This window comes from Peromyscus leucopus, chromosome 5 (assembly GCF_004664715.2).
Source record: "Peromyscus leucopus breed LL Stock chromosome 5, UCI_PerLeu_2.1, whole genome shotgun sequence".
In the NCBI taxonomy this organism is placed as follows: Eukaryota; Metazoa; Chordata; class Mammalia; order Rodentia; family Cricetidae; genus Peromyscus; species Peromyscus leucopus.
In genome coordinates, this window is record NC_051067.1 from 28360088 (window position 1) to 28381967 (window position 21880).

General features: G+C 45.4%; 1 protein-coding gene across 3 annotated transcripts in view; it reads right to left on the bottom strand.

The window, feature by feature from the left end:
- Positions 1-21880, bottom strand: part of Cdyl (chromodomain Y like) — a 225444-nt gene that overhangs the window by 16791 nt on the left and 186773 nt on the right. For all 3 annotated transcript variants that reach the window (XM_037205798.1, XM_037205797.1, XM_037205799.1), the window contains 2 exons: positions 1422-1678; positions 16-188 (listed from right to left, as the gene is read on the bottom strand). In XM_037205798.1, the coding sequence (XP_037061693.1) occupies positions 16-188; positions 1422-1678 (430 nt within the window). The remainder of the gene's footprint in view (positions 1-15; positions 189-1421; positions 1679-21880) is intronic.

The window sequence follows — 21880 nt, forward strand, 5'->3', positions numbered from 1 at the left end:
CCTGTTTGTACTCACCTGATAGCATCTGCCATCTTAGTGCTTTCTCTCTTTCTGTCGTCCGTGAGACGCCGTATAAAATAAATAAAGTCCAGACCACAACAGAAGACACTGCCCACAGCGCTGAGCAGCACCAGCTTGCTGTCGTCGGCTGCAGCCGTGCTCAGGGCACTCTGGACTTCTTTCATCACCTGGAAGTCACCACAAGTCCAAGTGGTCAAGAGCACTTTGGGTACAGGACCCTACAAAGCACTGCCTAACGGGACAGTTGAGGTCCACAGAAAAGGCACCTCCAGTCTGAGGGGGCTCACTTCAGCCACCAGCACCGTGTGCACTCTGCAAGCTTTATATTGTCTCAGCGGAGGTCAGAGTGCTAGGGATGGAGCAGAAATACAACTTCATGGCGAATTAGAAACGCCGGTGGAAAGGCGTGTGGATCCACGCCACTCGGTTCTTCTGTAGGCACCGCGGCTCTCAGCAGACCAGGCAAGCCACACAGGCATCTATGGGAGTTTCTAGTTTGGACAGCAGGTGGCACATTCGGCCAGTTCCAAGAAATGAGTTGAGTTCTAGGGGTTGGGCTGTTCAGTGACTGAACAGGGGCAGGAGGCTAGGGCATCTGCTACGTCAGGGCACTGAGCAGGGCGCACCAGTGTGGGAGGGCGCACACCACCTCAAACGACCTCCAAGAAGCATGCATCTGAAAGTAACTAAAAAAGGTACCCTCTACTCTAAAAGTGGACCAAGGACCAGCCCTGTTTTATGACTCTGTCCAGATACCCACTTGCCCAAGATGTGTACAATGGCAGACAAGCAACCGCCAGAACTCAAAACTCTGGTAAAGTACAAGTTCAAACACATGGGATTCGAGACCCTTCATGGAACTGGTCTCCAAACTTTGCAAACACATTACTCTGGGTCACTGAAAGGTCCTTCTACTAAATACTACTGACAAGGACATGTGTCTGCCACAATGCTAACAGCATCTGCACAGCAGGATGACAGTCAGATTCTTTAAAGGGACTAAGACCCAGGGGACTTTTGTCTGAACAAAGAACCCATCAAGATTCTGATGAACGCTAAAGCAAAGCCCATGTGTACACATTTCCACATGGCTTTAGGGAGGCCACAGGGTCACTGAGCCCTGTGATCTACAGATGACTTTGGGGGTGGGGGATGAAGAGGGGAAGGATGCAGCTACTACCCCCACTTCAAAGCCATAGTTCCCACAGCAGAGAATGGAGTGGCTGCTTAGCACCCTCCTCCTGTGAGGTGTTACTGTGGCCACAAGTGTGGAGAGAAGCTAAGCTGTCGCTTTTCCCAGAAGGCTTAGAAAGATCACAAAGAGTGCCACTCAGCAAAGCAGGCCGGGACACCAGGGGCACAGAGAAGCATGAAGCCACAGCCTGGGGCGTGTCTCTCACCTCTGGGTTTAGTGAGTTATTCTCTGATGACTTTGTGGATAACAAGATGTGGGTGAAGCCATCTTGCTTCCTGACGACAATATCTCTGTATCTGTAGGCACTCTCTGTCTGCCTCACACTGAAACGCAACCGCTTGTCAAAAGGCTGGTCTCTTCTGTCGTCAATAAATTTCCTTTTCCCGGCTGTCACTCCTGTAACAGACGTCTGTATGGTGGCTGTTCCATTGGCTGTTAGCGCATCCATGAACGGAGATGTACCTGCCAAGAGTTTGAAATCACAGTGGTCTGTGATGTCCTACCATCAATTAGTTTCCAGTGTTGCCTCTGATTTAGACCAAGATGCCCATTACAAACCCAGGACTTGGCTATTAAAGGACAATACAAATTAGAAGCTTGCCCAAGTTTACTTTTACTTTTAAAGACATCACCTTCTTGCCTATCTAGTGTTCAAAAAGAAAAATGCTGGCCATGTACCCACTGAAAGGAAGAGCCAAAGTCTGAGCCTTGTAAAGACTGAGACTGGGTCTCAAGGAGAACAACATGCTTCAAGTCTGAGAATTTAAAAAGGAAAACAGGACTGACTGATGAAGATCTGAAGAGCTAAGGCTATCTCCCATCTAAATTCAAGAAGAAAAGAGAGCTGCAGAGATGAAGCCATGTGTCTTGGCAGGCCTATGGAGAAGTGGCCACTGTTCCCTGTGGATATTACAGACAGCAAAGATGACTTCTTTCTTATGTTGCCCCAGAAGATGCCTAAGAGGTCTATCTACTGGATCCATAATATTTACCAAGTCTTTTTTGTTGTTATTGTTGTTGAGACAAGGTCATACTATGTCAGTTCTGGCTATCCTGGAACTCACTATATAGACAAGGCTGGCCTTGAACTCACAGAGATCCCCCTGCTCCTGCCTCCCAAGTGCTGGAAGAATTAAAGGCGTGTGCCACTCTGGCTGGCTTCCGTGTTGTTCTTTAAGTTAGCACAGATTCTGAGCACAGGTTGGGGATCTGCTGAAGAGAGCTCTCCTTTCCCCCAGCACTGCCCCACCATGCACCACTGCTCCTCAGAATCAAAATGGAGGCTGGTTTCAACTAGCCTTGGCATAGGATTCCTCAACTTTTCTTTCTCAGTGTGAGAGATCAAACTCAGGGCCTCATGCATGCTGGGTACATGCTCTACCATTAAGCTACGGTCTGACCTGCAATACTTTATTATAGTAAAGTGGACAGTAACGTACCCTGACCATCACAACAGGAGGAAATGATACCACCTGCTTTAATCTTTGCAATAAAAACCCTTCAAACTTAATCTTTTGACAGATCTAAGTGGGATATAAATGCAAACATTTTAAGACTCTAAAAACAGAGATGTCTTAGTGGTTAAGAGCACTTGTTGCTCTCCCAGAGTACTCGAGTTCAGTTCCCAGCACCCACATAGCAGCTAACAACCACGCGTGACTCCAATTCCAGATGATCTTATACTCTTCTAGAGTCTTCAGGCATTGCATACACACGGTACAGAGACATACGTGCCGATGAAAACACTCATACACATAAAACATTTTAAAAATCTAAAAATAAGCTGAGCGTAGTGGCACACACTGGCCACCCTGGCATCAGGAAGCAGAGACTGGCACACAGTAGCCTAGTCAGTCTAGGCTTCTCCCTCCCCTAATCTAAGGCTATGGCAAGATCACTCCACTGATGAACTCCAGGCCAGGTTTCCCAAGGTGCCCATCCAGACTCTTTATATGGAAAGAAACAGGAGTATCTATCTGTCCACCCTCTCTGTTAAAGAACAGGTGCTGGGCTATCATCACATCTGCAGGGCGTATACACACAGTTACTTTTGCTTTTACTTGTGTAATGGTACCTTGGCATTCACTCGCTATCAGGACACTATCAGTTCATAGGAATCGCTGTGAGCCACATTAGAATTTATTTTCCCAATTCACACTGGAATAGCCACTAATCTTCAATGGGTTAATTCTATCAACAGTGGCCTGTATGACTCTCATACAGGCAAACCCAGACCGCATGATTCTAGAGGATTTGTGACTTCAGGTTTTTCATTCCTGAAAAGAACACCCAATGGCACCTGTCAGGCAGGATGTTGTTGAATATTTCTGAAAGCTTTTAAGCTTCATTTTCTTTTCTGCCAAATCCTTCTCAGCTGGTGCTCAAACCTGTACTAATGGCTTCTACTCAAAGCTCTCCACTCTTCTTTCCAGCACCACTGCCAGGCCTACCACGGCATCCCTGGTCTTCACCAGCCCCACATCCTCCTTGGCCCTCCATTCCCTGACTCAATTCAGAGTCAACATGGCCTGGTAATTCCTAGAGAGACACGGATCATGTATGATTCTGAACTACCGAGCTCAAGTGAGCAGGACAGGGGCATTCATATGGGGAACTGAGAGTTAGAGACACTGGCTTTACCCAAGGTGAGCACATTCACGGGAATATGCTACATAGCTCAGAAGAGGGGCTGGGGCATCCCGAGTTGGAGATCAGTGTATGGTAACTGATGTCTAGAGATGATGCTGAGGTGGTCCCTCCTCAGGGAAGAGCAACGGTCTGTAGCAAGGTTGGGAATAACGCAGGGGGTTAATATGATCAAGTACATCATATGCATGTATAGCAATGCCATAAGGGAACCCACTACTTTCTACAATTGGTACACACTACTCATTTCAAGTACAACCCTTAAAGCTAAAAATGTAAAATGACCGAAGCCTGGACATGGTGGTGCACGCCTTTAATCCCAGCACCTGGGAGGCAGAGGCAGGAAGATTTCTTTGAGTTCAAGCTAGTTAGGGATACACAGTGAGACCCTGTTTTAACAAACAAGCAAGCAATTAAGTAACCAGTAACTTCAGGCTCACTGTGCTAGAGAACCTTGCTAATTCCAGATTCTGGGGACGCTGTTTATCTACCCGTGAATAGCATGAGGCATGAAGCCCCGCACTAGATAGGAAGTGCTCATATGAGGCTGACCTTGACATCACATACCATCGACACCACGTGAAGTCCCTGCCTATCCTGACTGCCCACGGCATCTGTGTCCTGCTGCTGTCACTCTGGACAGTCAGCCATGTGTTCTCACACCATCCAGGAGTGTGCTCACTACAGGACCTCTGGATACACCATTCCTCTGCCTAGAATACCGTGTCCTAGAACTTCAAATGGTCAGATTCTTCTGCTCACCCGGGCATCACCTGCAAGTCTTTCCGGACCTCGTCACCCCATGCTGCCCCCTTGTCATTACCACCTACACCCCCCCTTATTGGGCCCCTAAAAGTAGTTTTTCTCATTGCCCTTTCATACATAGTATTTACTACTGGTAGACTCACTCCATGAAGGCCTGTGAGGGCAGGGTCACTGTTGTATCATTTACCTCTGCAGCCCCAGTGCTCACAACACTCAAAAGGCCTTCGTTTCTTCACAAGTTAGTTACAAAGTCCAGGTGTCACACAGCTAATCCAGAGACAACCAGTTCAACACTCGGGAGCAGGACTGCGCTGTAACAAGATCTTCCACACTGTAACACTCCCTTTTAGAAGAAGGTGCCTTAGAAATCAGGAAGTGGGCAAACTCCCAAGTCTCAGAAAGCTTCGCCAACCTTTTCGGTTTCACAAGGACCCTAGCCTCGAGGTGAAATAAGCAATACCAAGGCTGAGGAGAGGACACGGAGCTGTGGTACTGCCTCAAGCAGTGTAGTAAGCCCCGGAACATGGCTTCCCGGTGCTGCTGCTGCCCCTGGAGTAACCCCAGCAAACTCCCTGGTGGGTGGACGCCTCACGCTGACGTTCTTTGTTCACAGCTCTCCAGTCAAACCACACACCCGTAATCAACTGCCAATGACGGGAGGCCCAGGAAATACTATTCTTTACACCATAAACAGAAAATCCAGGGACTCACAGGGTAGCATTTAGGAAAACACAGGCGTCAAAGTGGCCTCTGAGAATTAATTGCAGATACTTCTGACCATCAATATCTTCCCTTAAGAGCATAAAATCTGTCAAGCAAAGAAACTTATTTCTTTTTGAATACTTGCTTTTTCTTTTACTCACTGAAGAGAGTTAAAGACACTTTCAAACATGGGTGCTTAACCTGCTTACTATTCCGACTTTAATGGGGGCAGGTGTCTAAGAGTGCCTGAAATCTGTTTCCAACCTAGAAAGGTGCTGTGCTTTCTTGTCTCTGGTAGTGACGAGTGTTATGGTCTGAATTTAAAAATGGCCCCCAGTGGACATGTTTTTGAGCATTGGGAGACTGTGCAATCTTTACGAGGGGAGACCATACCCAGAATGGGTGGTAGGGCACTTGGGCAAATCTTACTAGGTTGGACCTGCCCCTGGGTTCTGGGAAGTTCTCTCAATTTTTTGGCAGTAGGCTTCTACGGCCACCACGAACTGAGTGGTTCCCCCATGCCTTTCTATTGTGATGACCGAGATCCTTCGGAAACTGTGAGCCAAACCCTCCGTCCCTTCCTTAAGCTGTATGGACCACAGCTAACAAAGGCAACCAGAACAACTGGCAACTAATACAACAGTATTCAAGTATCTATCTCCAGACTCTGGATAGCAGGCAGGGAGGGCAGTGTACCGGTCTAACAGCTTTCTACCCAAGGCTAGAGGAAGACACTGATGTGCATACAGATGTTGTGAGGCAGTATATAGGGAGAGGAAGTTCCAGGACTTGTTCAGGATTCCTTTGAGTCTTGGCCCAATACCCATCTGGATATACATATGGGAAAATTATATTAAGTCTGGTAGGGAACAACTTGAGGATAGATCAACTCCTAGAGACATAAACTCAGTAATTTTCAGAGTTTACACAGGGCTGGGAGCCCTCAGAAGCCCTGATGAAAGATGTTACATGTAGAGCAAGGCGCAGGCACACGTTGGCAGTAAATCTACACTGGTCTTAGATAAAAGATGCTTACACCTGCATGAAAGTTACAGTGAGCCAGAACAAGCTAACACCTCTAAAAATATATACAAAGGGATCGGGGAGATGGTTAGTGGTTAAGAGGGCATTCTGTTCCACATCGGGGGCTCTCAAGTGCCTGGAACTCCGGCTCCAGGTAACTGGACGCCTCTGGCCTCCACTGGCACCTGCATTCCCACGCACATACATACACATACATGTAATCTTAAAAACACACACAAATCTTTAAGTATATGATAAAACCCAACACCCTAAATTGCAAAAGCCACGGTATCTAGCAAGCAACCCGAGCCGAGGCTGACAGAGTAGAAAAATAAGGCTGATGTCTAAGATTGAATCACTGAATAGGAAGAGACCCCAAAATAAGAAGTGATGAAAGTAACAGAAAAAGACATTTCAAGACTAACTGTCACCCATACGTAAAGACCGAGAGAGAAAAAAGACCTATAAAGTGGAAAAGGCAGCGAAGTCTTGCTCCGCATGGTCCTCCAGAACTGTTCAACAAGGGTCCATATAGAAACAGTTAAACTGTTTTTGTTTCTAAATCCTAGACATGTCATCGTTAGCGTCAGCTGTCAACTTGACATACCTGGGAGGCGGGAACCTCACTCAAGGCACTGTCTACACTGGTCAGGCCTGTGGGTATGTCGGGGTGGGGGTGGGGAGGTGGATTTTCTTGAGTGCTGGTTTATGTAGGAGGGCTTAGGCTGTTTTTTTGGGGGGGTGGGGTGGGGGGGTGGGGGAACAGCTAGCAACGGCATTTCTCTCTGCCTCAGCTCCTGCCTCCAGATTCCTGCCTTGGATGCTGGCACTGGCTCTCCTTGAGGGTGTGAGCGGTAAGCCAAACACACGCTCTCTTCTCCAAGTTGCTTTTGGTTACAGTGCTCATCACAACAACAGAAACCAAACCACTACAATGTAGTTGTCTAACTATGTTTCTTATTGTGCCTATTTCTTACAGAGTTAGATTTAAAGAGAAAAGAACTGTATTTTTAAAAGAAGGAGTTTTAAGATCAGATTTTTTAAAAATCACATCCGAGGCTCAGGACAGATGTAAATACATGATACTTTAGAAAGAACAGCTCATATTTTATGTATTTCAAGAAAGCCAGAAAGAAGCCTGCGGACCCAGGACAAACAACAAAGATGAGGCAGGATGCATGTGCATCACTCCTGTGCGCACAGACACAGGCAAACCGTAAATCTGAAAACCCGGGGGTGGGCAGACACCGCAGACAGAACCACTCTGCTCGTCTTTACAAGTCTACGAGAGAAAAGGGTGCCGAGAACTACAGCAGAAAACAGTAACCACTGGACTCATCACAAGCAAAAAGGTCCACCTGCCCCTTACTTGCTTGTACCAACAACAGAGTACAGTAATGAAATGAGTAAAAATCATCTAGAATATACTGGAAATAAGAACATCTCCAAGAGGTGTAGTGGTTGGAAAAAATACTATTTCTCAAGACAGATCTCTGAGTAGAAGACAGACAGACAAAAGGTAACCGAGAGGATAAAAACAACAACAACAGCAGCAGCAACAACAGCAGCAGCAGCAGCTACCTCAGGAGCACTTCTGTTCATATCAGCATTCTGTGGCTACAGCAATAAAGAGCAAATAAATAAGTAATAAAATAAAGACCAGGGCCAGACGAGCACGCACGGGCCTGTGCTCTGTTCTCAGCACACGGATGGCAGAAAGGTTTGTTTTGGCTCATGGTTATGGATGTTTCAGTGTAGTGGGTGGGTGGTTGGGCCATGACCTGAAGCACTGCCCCTACTGAGGCAGCAGGTAGCTGCTAGGTACCTGCCCCTTGGGCGTGGCTGCCAGGGACCCTTAAGACCTGGGATGATGCACTTAGGTGTGCTCTCTTCTCTTCCCTATCTCATGGTCTTGGATGCTGGTGTGGATCAAGGCCCGCGGTGGACCGTGCCCCACCCCTCCAGGGTTCTTTGACCAACTCCTTTATTCTGCTCGTGAAGTAATCCCCAGATACATTCCTTTGATCATTAAATAGACTCTGTGGATTTACCGCATTACTTCAGTCTATGATCAATTGGCCCTGTGTCTGGGGGCTGTGGCAGGGCTGCACATGTAGGCAAGAGCACATGGAGCAGGCAGAGCTCTCCTCACAGCCAGGAAGCAAAAAGAGAAAGCAAGAGATGAGATTTCCATGCATCTTGAGGGCATGCCCCCAATGGCCTCAACCTTCCACCAGGCTGGAGCCCTAAAGGTCCCCAACAACACATGAGACTTGAGGGAAGGGATACTGCAGCTCCAAATTACAGCAACTTCTTAAAAACCAGTTTAGGGTTAAGCAGGCTAAGGACAGCTGTCCGTAACAAAGGCTTTGGCACACAGCAGACTGGAGAAAACCTACAACTCACTTGTGACAGATGACAGAACACAGCTACACTCTATCTGGTTCTGTGGCACACACTTGTGGCACCACAATCCTGTTTTATTAACAGTTGTGTGAGGGCAAGAAAAACAAATATACAACTCACATTCTAGCTAATGGAAAAATACACAGTAAGATGTATCTATAAAAGGAACTAAATTTTGGAATAAACCCAATCTTCAAGAATACACCGAATAAGGACAGGTATGGTAGCATATGCTTTAATCACAGCACTCAGGGGGCAGAGGAAGAAGCAGACAGGTCTCTGTGAGTTCCAGGCCAGCTTGGTCTGCACAGTTGAGTTCAGGCCTGCCAGGGTCACACAGTGAATGAAACCCTGCCTCAAAAACAAAACAACCAAAAACCAAACCAAACCAAACCAAACCAAACCAACCAGAATGAATAGTTGCCATCAAAATTTTATCAAAGAATATTACAAAAGAGAAAGAAAATAGTATTATTCTGGAGAACACTGAATACTTTTAAAAACATCTTCCAATTGAAGTTCTCATAGTCTTCAAATCAGTATTTCTAATAAAGACCTAATAGGAAGACACACTATGATTTTTTAGAGAAATTAAATATGCCTTACTAGTTACATAAAACTACATATAGTACATAGATTCTAGTGCAAGAAATTGGAACCAGCTTAGACCAGGAAGCAAACATTATAAACCACTTAGACTACCCTGGACCATGCAATAAATGTGAACGAAAGATAGGTTTGATTGTTTAAAAAAAAAAAGAAAACAACCAAAAAACAAAAAAACTTGTATTTAACAAACAAACAAACAAACAAAAATAATGCAACATGGTAGCATGATTTCTTTCTCTGTGTAATTTTGGAGCCTGTCCTGGAACTCGCTTTGTAGACCAGGCTGGCCTCAAACTCAGAGATCTACCTGCCTCTGCCTCCCGAGTTCTGGGATTAAAGGTGTGCACCACCACTGTCTGGTGCAGCATGGTTTCTATGTATGTAGAAAAGAATGTTAGAGGATAGAAAACTCAGATACACTACACTCAGGGCTGTACATGGGAAGTTAGTACTGTGCATAACACTGAAGCATGAATGCAAACCGAGTTAAGTGAAAAGAAACAGACCACACACAGTGACACACAGACACAGACCACACACAGTGACACACAGACACAGACCACACACAGTGACACACAGACACAGACCACACACAGTGACACACAGACACAGACCACACACAGTCACACACAGATACAGACCACACACAGTGACACAGATACAGACCACACACAGTGACACAGATACAGACCATACAGACACAGACCACACAGTCACACACACAGACCACACAGTCACACACAGACACAGAACACACAGTCACAGACCACATACAGTGACACAGACCACACACAGACACAGACCACACAGTCACACACAGACCACACAGTGACACAGACCACACACAGTCACAGATACAGACCACACATAGTCACACACAGATACAGACCACACACAGTGACACAGATACAGACCATACACAGACCACACAGTGACACAGACCACACACAGTCACACACATACACAGACCACACACAGTCACACACAGACACAGACCACACACAGTCACACACATACACAGACCACACACAGTCACACACAGACACAGACCACACACAGTCACACACAGACACAGATCACACACAGTCACAGAGACACAGACCACACACAGTCACACAGACACAGGAAGTGTCTCAAATTCAAAGCAAGGGATGAAATCACCAAAGTGATCACATGGACAGAAAAATGGAACTACCATTTCTACCTTTACAGTAGCAAAGGTTTAAATGTTGCAATAAAGTCAGGGCTGGTGACGGTACACATTCACCAACTGAAAAAAATCTCTTAAGCAGTAGGATGGCCCATCAACTTCTGCTCCAATAATTCTATTTTTAGAGGTCTACTCTGTGAAAAAGGCATAGACACTATGTAAGGACATGTATTTTACATACGTGATGAATTTAAATACCTCTACTTCTAAAATGGAAAAAGTTATAAAGCATATATGACATTATATGGCCTTTTTATATGATCTCAGCAAACATGAAAGACAATGTGCTGGTTGGTTTATGTCAACCTGACACAAACTTAGACATGTGTGAAAAAGGGACTGTCAGGTCTCAATTAGGGACAAATGGCTGAGATGCCTACCCAACATATCCAATGGACCTGGACGCCAGGTTCTCTACCCTCAGTCCCTGTCTGTTACATACAAGGCTCTCCTGGCGGGCATACCATGCCCCCAGCTGCCCTTCCCTCTATAATCCAACCGTTTTGGTTACCTGCTCTTTTTGTCTACACTTTTGGGCCTCCTGGCTACTGCATCTTGTTTCCCTTGCCTCTCTCCTCACATGGCTCAGGGTCATGTGCACTCTGGACTCGGCCTTATATCTATAATAAACTTTCTCCTCTACCATACCTAAGAACAGTCATGTCCTGTCCATTTTCTTTCCTCACTTAGGGAGCACAACTGAAAAACTGCCTCCAACAGATGGGCCTATGGGCAAGTCTGTGGGGGTACTATCTTGATTAATGATTTATATGAGAGGGCTTAGTTCACCACGGGTGGGGTCACCCGAGTAGGTGGGTCCTCAGTTGTACCAGAAAGCAGACTGAGCAAGCCACTAAGCAGCATTCCTCCATGGCTTCTGCTTCAGTTCCTGCCTTCTGATTCCTGCCCTGACTTCTCTCAGTGACAGAGTGTTATCTGAGTGTTGTAAGATGAAATGAAGTTGCTTTTGATCATGGTGTTTTACCACAGCAATAGAAAAGCAACTAAGAGAGAAATCAAAAGGAGCATGTGGCCAGACCATGATATACATGTGATTTTAGTAAGACTGTACCCGCACAAATGTGAACAGTGGCTCTGGGCGATATGGATGGACACAGAACACTTTCTATAGCTCAGCCACTTCGTACATTACTTTATCACTAGATAAGCCCGACACAACCAGGGAAATGGTAAACACACTGCCTGAACCCAAACTCTAGGATGTTGATTTCCATTCCTCACGGGTTTCCCTCTTACTAACTCTATTTGAGTTTAATTTGTTTATCAAGGCAATATGGGTTTCAACTAGAATTTAAAACTGATTTTAACTATCTCAGATATCCACAGCCTCTGTTTTCTCTTTAGAGAGCAAGGCCAATGGTGTCTACAGTATAACCCATGTTTATAGGGTTTAACACTTGAAATTGTTATTCACACCTAACTCAATCCTATTGAAACCTACATCTTCCTCAGTTTATGCAATCTGAAACTTAAATTTACTGAGGAAAATATTTTCATTTGAACATGTTAGTAAGTAAAGGCAGCCTTAGTATCTATTTTATAATAATACAAAGGACACAAAGTCCCCTTTGCTCCTATTCCTTCAATTCTAAATTCCATCTACAGGGATCTGAGTTTCCTAGGGATAAATGCTCCTCAGTCATCTGTAAGGCAAGAAAGACACTGTTGGTACAACTGTTTGGAGGACGTTCATGAATGAACAGCACCCAGCTGAATTTAGCTCCTTGGGAACACAAAGCTCAAATCTGCTGCAGACCATCACTAAAGAAACCTTATTATTAAGAAGCAGCCTGCCCAAACTCTGCCGAATAGACCCACTCCCTGTCACTGCCTATTCCCAGAGCTTGGCTCTAAGTGTAGATGACCCCCTCCGCTCCAGTAGAGCATTCCAGGCACTCAGGGTTCTAGACACAGGCCAACACCACAGGGGTAGCATAGAGAGGAGGACCAGCCTGACTGCAGTGAGCTTCACCACACAGCTGCCTGGCCAGACTCTCGAGACTGGAACATCCTTCCTGTTCTAGTTGGTAGCTGCTAGTTTTCATCCTGGGGCAAGGGCAGGGGGAATTCTTTTAGCCATCACTGCAGTGCGGCTAACAGTCTGACTGTGATCCTGGAGTACTGAGGTAACAGGTGAGAGATACTGTATTCTCTCCAGGGAGGCCATCCCCCTGCCCCACATATCAATACTTGTAAAGCTCTGGGATGCAAAGGCAGTTTCATGGCCACCAGTTAGTATTTGTTTCAGACAGGACTGTGAGAAACCAGAGATCACAGCATATCCACATAGTGGCCTGTCCTTCATGATGGGTCATGTGAGAAGTCTGAGGATGCTGCTTCCACACCAGCACCTGCAGGGTAAGTTTATCTCACAAGAGGCTCCAGCTGTGTTTCTAGACAGCACCACCCAAATCATCTAGGCCCTGAAGGGGGGAGCTTCTACCTCAAGGGTTCTCAATTTATGGGGTGCCACTCCTTCAGGTATTGCTTATCAGGTATCTTGTATAACAGATTATTTACACAGCAATTCACAACAGTAGCAAAATTACAGTTATGAAGTAGCTATGAGGAATTATATTAGAAGGTCACAGCATTAGGAAGGTTGAGGACCACTTCTCTGATACACTTGACAGACCCCAAATCCTGAGTTTCAAGCTTACCAATCCAACCTCTGTGCCTGGTTCCTGAATGTGTAGCTTAAATGAGAATGACTCCCAATGGCTCATATGTTTGACTGTTCAGTCCTTAGCTGCTGAACTGTTTGTGTTCCCCCAAATATTGTGCATGCTAATAAATTTATCACAATATTAAACATAAAGAATAGGCAGTGGTAGCACACGCCTTTAATCCTAGCATTCCAGAGGCAGAAATCCATGTGTTCAAGGTTACAGCCAAGCATGGTGACTCACGCCTTCAATCGCAGAAAGCGAATCTTTTATCCCAGGGAGTGGTGGTAGAAAGAAGAAAAATATATAAGGCGTGAGGACCAGAAACTAGAAGCATTTGGCTGGTTAAGCTTCAGGCTTTTGAGCAGCAATTCAGCTGAGACCCATTCTGGATGAGGACTCAGAAGCCTCCAGTCTGAGGAAACGAGACCAGCTGAGGATCTGGCGAGGTGAGGTAGCTGTGGCTTGTTCTGGCTCTTTAATTTTCCAGTGTTCATCTCAATAACTGGCCTCAGGTTTGATTTTATTAATAAGACTCTCTAATTAATAAGGCCCTGCTACAGTTAGAAGGATTAGGAGGTGTGGCCTTGCTGGAGTAGGTGTGAACTTGATGGAGGAAGTATGTCACTATAGGCTTTGAGGTTTCAAAAGTCCCCGCCTGGCCCAGTGGCCTGATACCTGTGGATTTGGATGTAGCTCTCAGCTCCTTCTCCAGCACCATGACTTCCTGCTGCCATGCTTCCTATCATGATGATAATGGACTAACCCTATGAAACTGTAAGCAAACTCCCAGTTAAATGCTTTGTTTTCTAAGTGTTGCCTTGGTCAAGATGGTTTTTCACAGCAGTATGACAGTGATTAAGACAGGCTCCCTGCCCCTCTCCCCACTGGTTCACTGCCATCCTGGAAGACAGGTGGTTGGCTGGGCAGAATGCTAGGTCTCTGTCCTGACTCTACGACTAACCACAGGGGAGGTCATAGGCCTCTGGCTGTGGAAAGGGATGGGCATAACATCAGCTGATCTGCCCCAGCTCTTCCCACATGCAACCCCAGCCCTCTCCTCTGCTCTGCTGCCTTCTGATCTGCTTGACTCTCGAGCATTTCACTCTTTGAACCACTTTTATCCTACTGCACAATGACACCTTGGCTACTGAAACTTTTCTTAAATCTTTCTTTCTTAAGATATTATTTATTTATGTGCTTGTGTATGTGTATGCATGTGCTTCTGTTTGAAAAATTCAGAGGGGTGTCAAGATTCCCCAGAGCTAGAGTTACAGGCAGTTGTGAGCTACCAGAGTGGGTTCTGGGGGTCAAACCTGGGTCTTCTGCCAGAATAATATGCACTCTTTACTCCACCCCCTTAAACTTCTCATTCAACAATTTTCTCTACAAATTAAGAACCAATAATAGAAACATTAAACTTAAACGTAGTCGAATTGCACAGGATTTCTGTAACACTGGTCTCTCATACCTCTGAGGCTCTTGTGATTATGACTCAGTTTCCAGCCTGGAGCATACAAGAGTACCCAGCTCTCAGTCCTCAGGCCAGAGAGGGGCCATGACACCTCGTGTCATTCAACTATGGTACAGGCGTTGGCAGTGAGCATAATACTGCACCAGATTCATTCCTTAAAGAGCATAGGGAACCCACAAGTGGCAACTGTAAGCACCATTTTAGTCCACAAAGCACACAAGTAATTCATTCAAACTGCAAAATAACTCAGGAATGCCAGAAACAGACAAAAAGTAAATGAATGGAAAATTGCACATGAAAACATTAAAAACTCAACAGCACACACCTCAGGAGCCATAAAAGCTGTGGTTTCTTCAATTAAAGTGATTTGCTTTAATAGCTAACTTTTCAGTGCAAACTAATCTAAAAATATTAAGTACACAAAGCAGTAAGGAGAGTTAAGTTGAAAAATACTATGTTGAGACAAAAAAGAACTACCAACTAATGAGAGGCTATGCAACTCCAAATAGTTAATTATGCCTTCTTAATCCTAAATAAGACCGGTCTAATTAAATCAAGGGATACACAATAATGATGTATTTGACATGTCCAGTGCGGTGTGTTGTTACCAGCAGCAGGAGGGCTTCTCACCCTGACTCACCACAGACTCCCAGGGAGCTCTTTGAAAGTGCTTTTGGTCCACACTGCCAGCCACCTGCAGCTCCTGGGTAGAACACAGACCCTTGCAAAGTTGATGTGGAAAAGCACAAGTCAAGAGCTGATGTGTTGGATACCTACCAGGGATGGAGCACACTCAAAGTCTGAAATGGCCCCAAATGTAAAATATACGGGGCAGAAGGGAGGTCACAGCAGCCAGGACATTTCCTTCACACCAGAGGAAGAATCACAAACTCCAACAATTAAAGTTAGGTCACAGAGGAACCAGGGAGACAGCTGCCCAGGATCATAGAAACCAGCAGGGAACTGTGGAGTGCGGGTCAACACCAAGACCACCTGCTTCCGCATTTCCTCGGGAGACACGTGACTGGATCTGTGATGGCTCCCAAGGTAGAGACAGAGGATTGGTTGGTTGTGGCACAGTTTCATTCAGGCAACTGAACCGTTCATATTCTGATCAACCATCTTCCCTCAGAACAGACTAGTCATTCAGTAGTAACTGTAACTCTTTCCAACTTATTTGTCACCAAATCAAAGGGAAAGTGTGGTTTCTTGGAGTAAAATGAAGACAGGTGGCTGGACAGGACAAAGTCTGGCTCCTATCACTGAGTGACGGCCCTGTCGATGCTCTCCTGGGGACACCCCAGCACCTCATTAAATCTCTTTACCAGAGGAAAACCTAAGGTTTACTGTGCTTACTTTCCCACCTGAGATCAACCAGTGGGTGTTAAGCTCACATCACACCCAGCAGCCTCCCACAGTGGCAACCATGCATGCACAAGAAAAGCAAATCAGGAAAAGGTAAATGTTGGGAAAAGAATTCATGGATGAGAAATCTTCAAAGTTAGGAAATCTCCACATACTTCTGGGTTGAGACTTGATGGGACTGAGATTTCAATGGCTCTCAAGTGCTGTGCATACTGTAGGCACTCAGTGGGTATCTGCTGAATGCAACTGTTAACAGACAGAATCTGGCACATTAGGATACCATGCCAATTAGCAAAGAAATGGAATGTCTATGTATGCCAGATTCAGGGACACAAAGAAAGCTTACCACAAATAGCAAAGATGGAAAAGAACAGATTGGAACCAGCCTTCTGAGGGTTAAACAGCACATTAAATAATTATAGGTATAACAGTGGAGGCAGTGGAGGGATTAAATGATCAACAACTCACCCACCTGCCAGCAAAAACTGACAACGGAACTCAGGGAGGCAGGAATGCTTGAGATCATCCAGGGAACGGGAAATGTGCTCTAGCCAGTTAGAAAAAACCCTGAGAGCTGATGTAACTCCCAACGCATGTCTCATAGCTTATTAAAATTTAAGGGCTCCACACCAGGGTTGTTTTTATTACCTCTGGCATTGACCCGAGAGAAGAGGGACTGCTTTTTACAAACGGGGAGAAAAACCACTGTTGGGCTGTGTATCCAGTGACGGGGAAGAAATGGCTGATTCTCAGGCATGCTCCCATTTCCCATCCTTGGTTCACAGTTTGAGAGGAAACACACTAAAGCCACATGGCAGCATTCTCTCTTTGTGCTTAACATGCTCACCTCCTAGCCTGGCTTGTCCTAAATAAAGAACTATTACTCATCAGTAGGGCCTGCACACAACACCCAGAACCACTGCTATTCAGGGGATAGCTCATGCTAGGAGGTTATTAAAAAAGACACACAGAGACACAGAGACAGACACACAGACACACACACACACACAGACAGACACACACACACACACACACAGACACACACTTCTAACAGGAGTTAGGGAGCTGGCTCAGTGGCTAAAGTGACTGCCACGCAAGCCTGAGAACCTGAGTTTGAACCCCCAGGACCATTTCAGTGCCAGACAGTTATGGCGGTCTACCTGTAATCACAGCACTCAGAAGACAGACAGCAACCCCAGGCAAGCAGGCTAGTTGGATTAGCGAGCTGGTGAGCTCTGGGTTTAAACGAGAGAACATGCCTCAATATGTACTTCAATAATACCTCAAATGTAAGGCAGAAAGTGACCGAGGAGGACACATGAGTCAACCTTTGGCCTTCACACATGCATGAACACCTGCACAAATATGTGTGCCCACACAAACACACACATGCATACACGCAAAACGCCTTATTCACACCACAGACGAACACGATTAATATGCTGTTCTGATGGTTCACTCTCACGGTTCCCACCTTCGCCCCTCACACCCACCGCATGGAGCTTCTGTTATGCTGTGAAAAGCTTCCCTGCAGTGTATACCAGTGTTCGCAGGGACACCCAGGATCAAGCAGTGGCACCCACACTCAAGAATCCATGGATTCTGTTCATGGAGTAATGACAGTACGTCCCCAGGAGAGATGAGCAAACAGCTGGGTGATATCATAGCATCAAATACATTTACAGCGGCGGTACCGTCCCCGATAACCACTAACTTCTTTGTCCCATCTCCTTTGGGTTCACGGATCTGTCTACTTTGGGGACTGACTCCTCCTGTACGGAGACCCACACATCTGTCCTATGTGACTGGCTTGCTTACAAAATGTCCTTAAGGCACAGTCCTGATGTAGCACACACAGAAAGGACTTCTTCTAAGGCCCGGTGACCCTGCTGTGTGGACAGACCCCAGTCCCTGTATCTGTCCACTAGCCAATGGACTGCTGGCATTTTTCCACCGTTTGGCTTTCACTATCCCTCTCCCTTCCAGACCCTGCTTTTCACCCTCTGAACACACTCCTAGAAATGGAACTGCTGCTGGATCTTCTGGTAAGTCTATGCTAAAGTTTTTAAAGCTACACTTCGTGTTTTCCTACATTATCCCGGAATGTGTTTCATGAGTAGCTACAGCCAAGCCCTGGGGAAACAGTTAAATTACGAGCTGTGCCCACTCCGCTTCCTTGTTAAATGTCTTCGTTTTAGTCTCCTTGGGATGGGCAAGCAGGGGAGACAGGCTGTAAGAGCCAAGAGGATGAAGGCTAATGATCACTAAAGCACCCAAGAAGCCACACAATTCTGAGGCTATGCAAGTCTAGAGACAAGGAAGTTCTTTGTTTATCTGTTTATGGCCAGGAGCTGCGGTCTCCAGAGCTATCTTAGAGTGCAGACACACTGAGGCAGCAGACACACCTCCGTATTCTGCCTTACTAAGCTTGGGCCTCTGGTGCTGAGTTTCAAGACATTCAGAGCTTGCTGAAAGACCTTTAGCCATACGATTTCACCATGCAAAGTTCTTAGCACCCAAGGACAGCCAAGAGCCCTTGTCTATGTGTTTAAGTTTTGTGGCACACAGGTCAGTGTTCTGTGGATTACCCTGTGCCTAAGAACTCTCTGCCAGCTTTCGTCTTCACGGGGAGTTTGCTGAGCTCCTCAGACAGCACTAATCCCTAAGGAGATTTGGATCCCTAAATCTAGAAACAGAGCGTTTAGTAGCTTGCTTTACAAAGGAAGTCTGAAACCCCACATTTACTGAGTCCTTCACAACATAGACTCCATGAAGCAAGTACAAAGCTGTCTGTCGGCGATAATCAACACTTTAGAGTCAAGGGTAGAACATTAAGGAAACTAGAACCCTTAAATGTGAATATTTGAAAATCAAAGGAAACTATTCAAGTCAGAATGGTCTAATGATAAGTGCAAATTCCATGGAGGAAGTTTAGTTTTGCTCTCAGAAAATGGAAACAAGAAGATGGACAATTGTTAGTAACACAGATTCCCTCCAGGCCAAGCGGACCCTGCTGGTTTCTAAAGTAAATCCAGGAGGACAGGTGCAACTGCAAATGAATTGTATTTCACTCGGATAGTTTTACAAACAGTTCCAAACTGGAAGTGGGAAAAGGGTCCAGCACCCCATGCATTGCAATGTCCCCTTAAAGTAATGTAAAATGAGCAGAACACCCAAAGACCCGCCATCCCCTTTAGTGTGGACAACAAAGGCATGGAAAACATGGGCAGGGTAACAAAGACTGGAGGTGGAGCTCGTGTGTGGTGTAAACAGAAAGGGGCCCCACAGGCCCCTTTGAATGCTTGGTCACTAGGGAGTGGCATTACTTGACAGGAATTAGGAGGTGTGGCCTTGGAGGAAGTGTGTCACTAGGGGTGGGCTTTGGGGATTTCAAATGCTCAAGCCAGGCCTTGTCTCTCTCCTGCTGCCTGTGGATCCAGATTCTTTTATGTGCTGTAGTTCTGCAGCAGTGGGGTCTTATTATTGATCACAGCTATAAAAGATTTATTCCTGCACAACAACTCTACTTTCCCATGAGCTCCATTTCTCGACACTTTCCTTTACATTCATTTTGACTTTTAGAATTAACCAATTTTTGCAACTACACTTTTAGTACGACAACTAATGAACAGCACTCCGGTTTCCCTAGTTCATTAGTAGTGCATGGGCATTAATTTCAAATCCTACCTGTTACGGGGAGGCATCGTCTTTACTCGTCTTTACATCGTTATTATACTCAAGCTTCTTCCAAGACAGTTAATTTACAACATATACTTACTGTCTCCAGTATATTCTAGGCTAACATGTTCAGCACTCATTTTTCACCTCTAGGTGAAAAGACAACCTCACAGAGCTAAAACTTCAAACATCTTTGGAAAGCATATGATTGTCTAGAGTCACACTGTCACGCTGCTTGCTGACATTCACACTGCAGTTTATCAGCCTTCTACCTACAACAGCAATGGCAGCAGGCTGAGTGAAAACTGTCCTCTTTCCTGAGGGAAATCATTTTGGCAACTTCTTTAGTAGTCAAACAGAGCACACCACAGGACAACATTAACATTTCCCTCTGAACCTCATTGCCCCTCTAAATCAAAAATATTTAAACTGGAATGGTGTCTGCATTAATCCTGATTGTGTTCTCAAATGACGTCTGATTTAGCATGTTATAGATCCTGGAAAGCAAAAGATGCCTTTATTAATGCCACCGAGGCTACAGTCTTGTTTCAGGGGTATGTACAGCAACTCCACTTAAAAAAAAATACTCTTAAGATAAAAGAAATCTATGACTTAAGACAAGCTGGTACTTCTAAAATCTAAGAGAAACTTCTCCCCAACATTTCTGAAAGACAAAGTCAACATACTCAGGCACCCACTCAAGTCCAAAGGAAAAATAAGCATAAAAACAGATCTCTGCCTGACGTGATAAGTCATACTCAAGAGAAGGTTCCTTAGCATTTCCAAAACCCACGGGGATAGTTTCTCCCCTCTAAACAAACGGAACCTCAAATACAAAGTGCTCTGGGGATGGGTCCCTGCTAGTTCCAGGGCTGGCCTGCTAGACAGGGATACTGATCAGGGTTGGTGGCAGAGCCGCTCTGTTTGCTCAAAAAATGGAGAAACTAAACTTCTTTGGATTTGTGAAGTACTGTAAGACTTGCATTTAGTATGAAACAGGCTGAGGGGAGGAGAATGTCCTCATTGGACCAATTGACAGAGTAGCTGAAAGGGTCAGGAGGCCTGGAGAACAGAAATACCAGCTCCATCTGGTCACTTTCAAGATATCCTACCACCTTTCAAGCATCTTCCAGACCACAGGCCTAGTCCATCCGATCCAAAATGAACTTGGAAGAATTGTTTCACAAGTATTTGCGGCATTCAGTCTGTCTTTAATTTTAGTGTTTCTAGTCAGTATTTCTCCACCTTATGACTATTTAAAAGGAATTTTGCTCACAGGAACACAGATTTTACATAAAGAATATGTTCAACAAAATGTTATGAAAACTGGGAATGATAACAAATACCTGCAATCCCAGCTACCTGGGAAACAGAGGCAGGAAACTTGCAAGTTTGACTTAGCACTTAGAAAGACCCTACCTTACAACAAAACATAAAAGGCCTGGAGATATTGTTGTAGAATGTTATTTTAAGGTGTGTTACCTTTGTTTATGTTGCACTTGTTTAACTCTGTGAAGCTGTGTTACTGTGCCTGTCTAACACATCTGGTGGGCTAATAAAGAGCTGAACAGCCAATAGTGAGGCAGGAGAAAGGATAGGTGGGGCTGGCAGGCAGAGAATATACAGAGGGAGAAATCTAAGAGGAGAAAAAGAAGAAAGAGCCAGAGAAGGAGGAGGACATCAGAGGCCAGCTACCAGCTACACGGCAAGCCACAGAGTAAGAGTAAGATTTTCAGAAGCAAGAGAACAGGAAAAGCCCAGAGTCAAAAGGTAGACAGGATAATTTAAGGAAAACTGGCTAGAAATAAGCCAAGCTAAGATAATGCATTTATAAGAAAGAATAGGCCTCTGTGTGTGATTTATCTGGGTGCTGGGTAGCAGCCCCTCCCCCAAAAGAGTAAAAAACAATAACAACAAAATGTAGCTCAGTGGTAGAGCACTGGCCTCGCCCTGGGCTTATTTCCCAGAACTGGGGGGGGGGGGGGGGACGGACGACTGGTATGAAGTATTATCCCCTCAGAAGGGCAGAAGGGTAGACAGTTTGCATCCAAGAGGGTCACTCAAGACATATCTTGCAGCTTTATTTGCTTAATAAGATT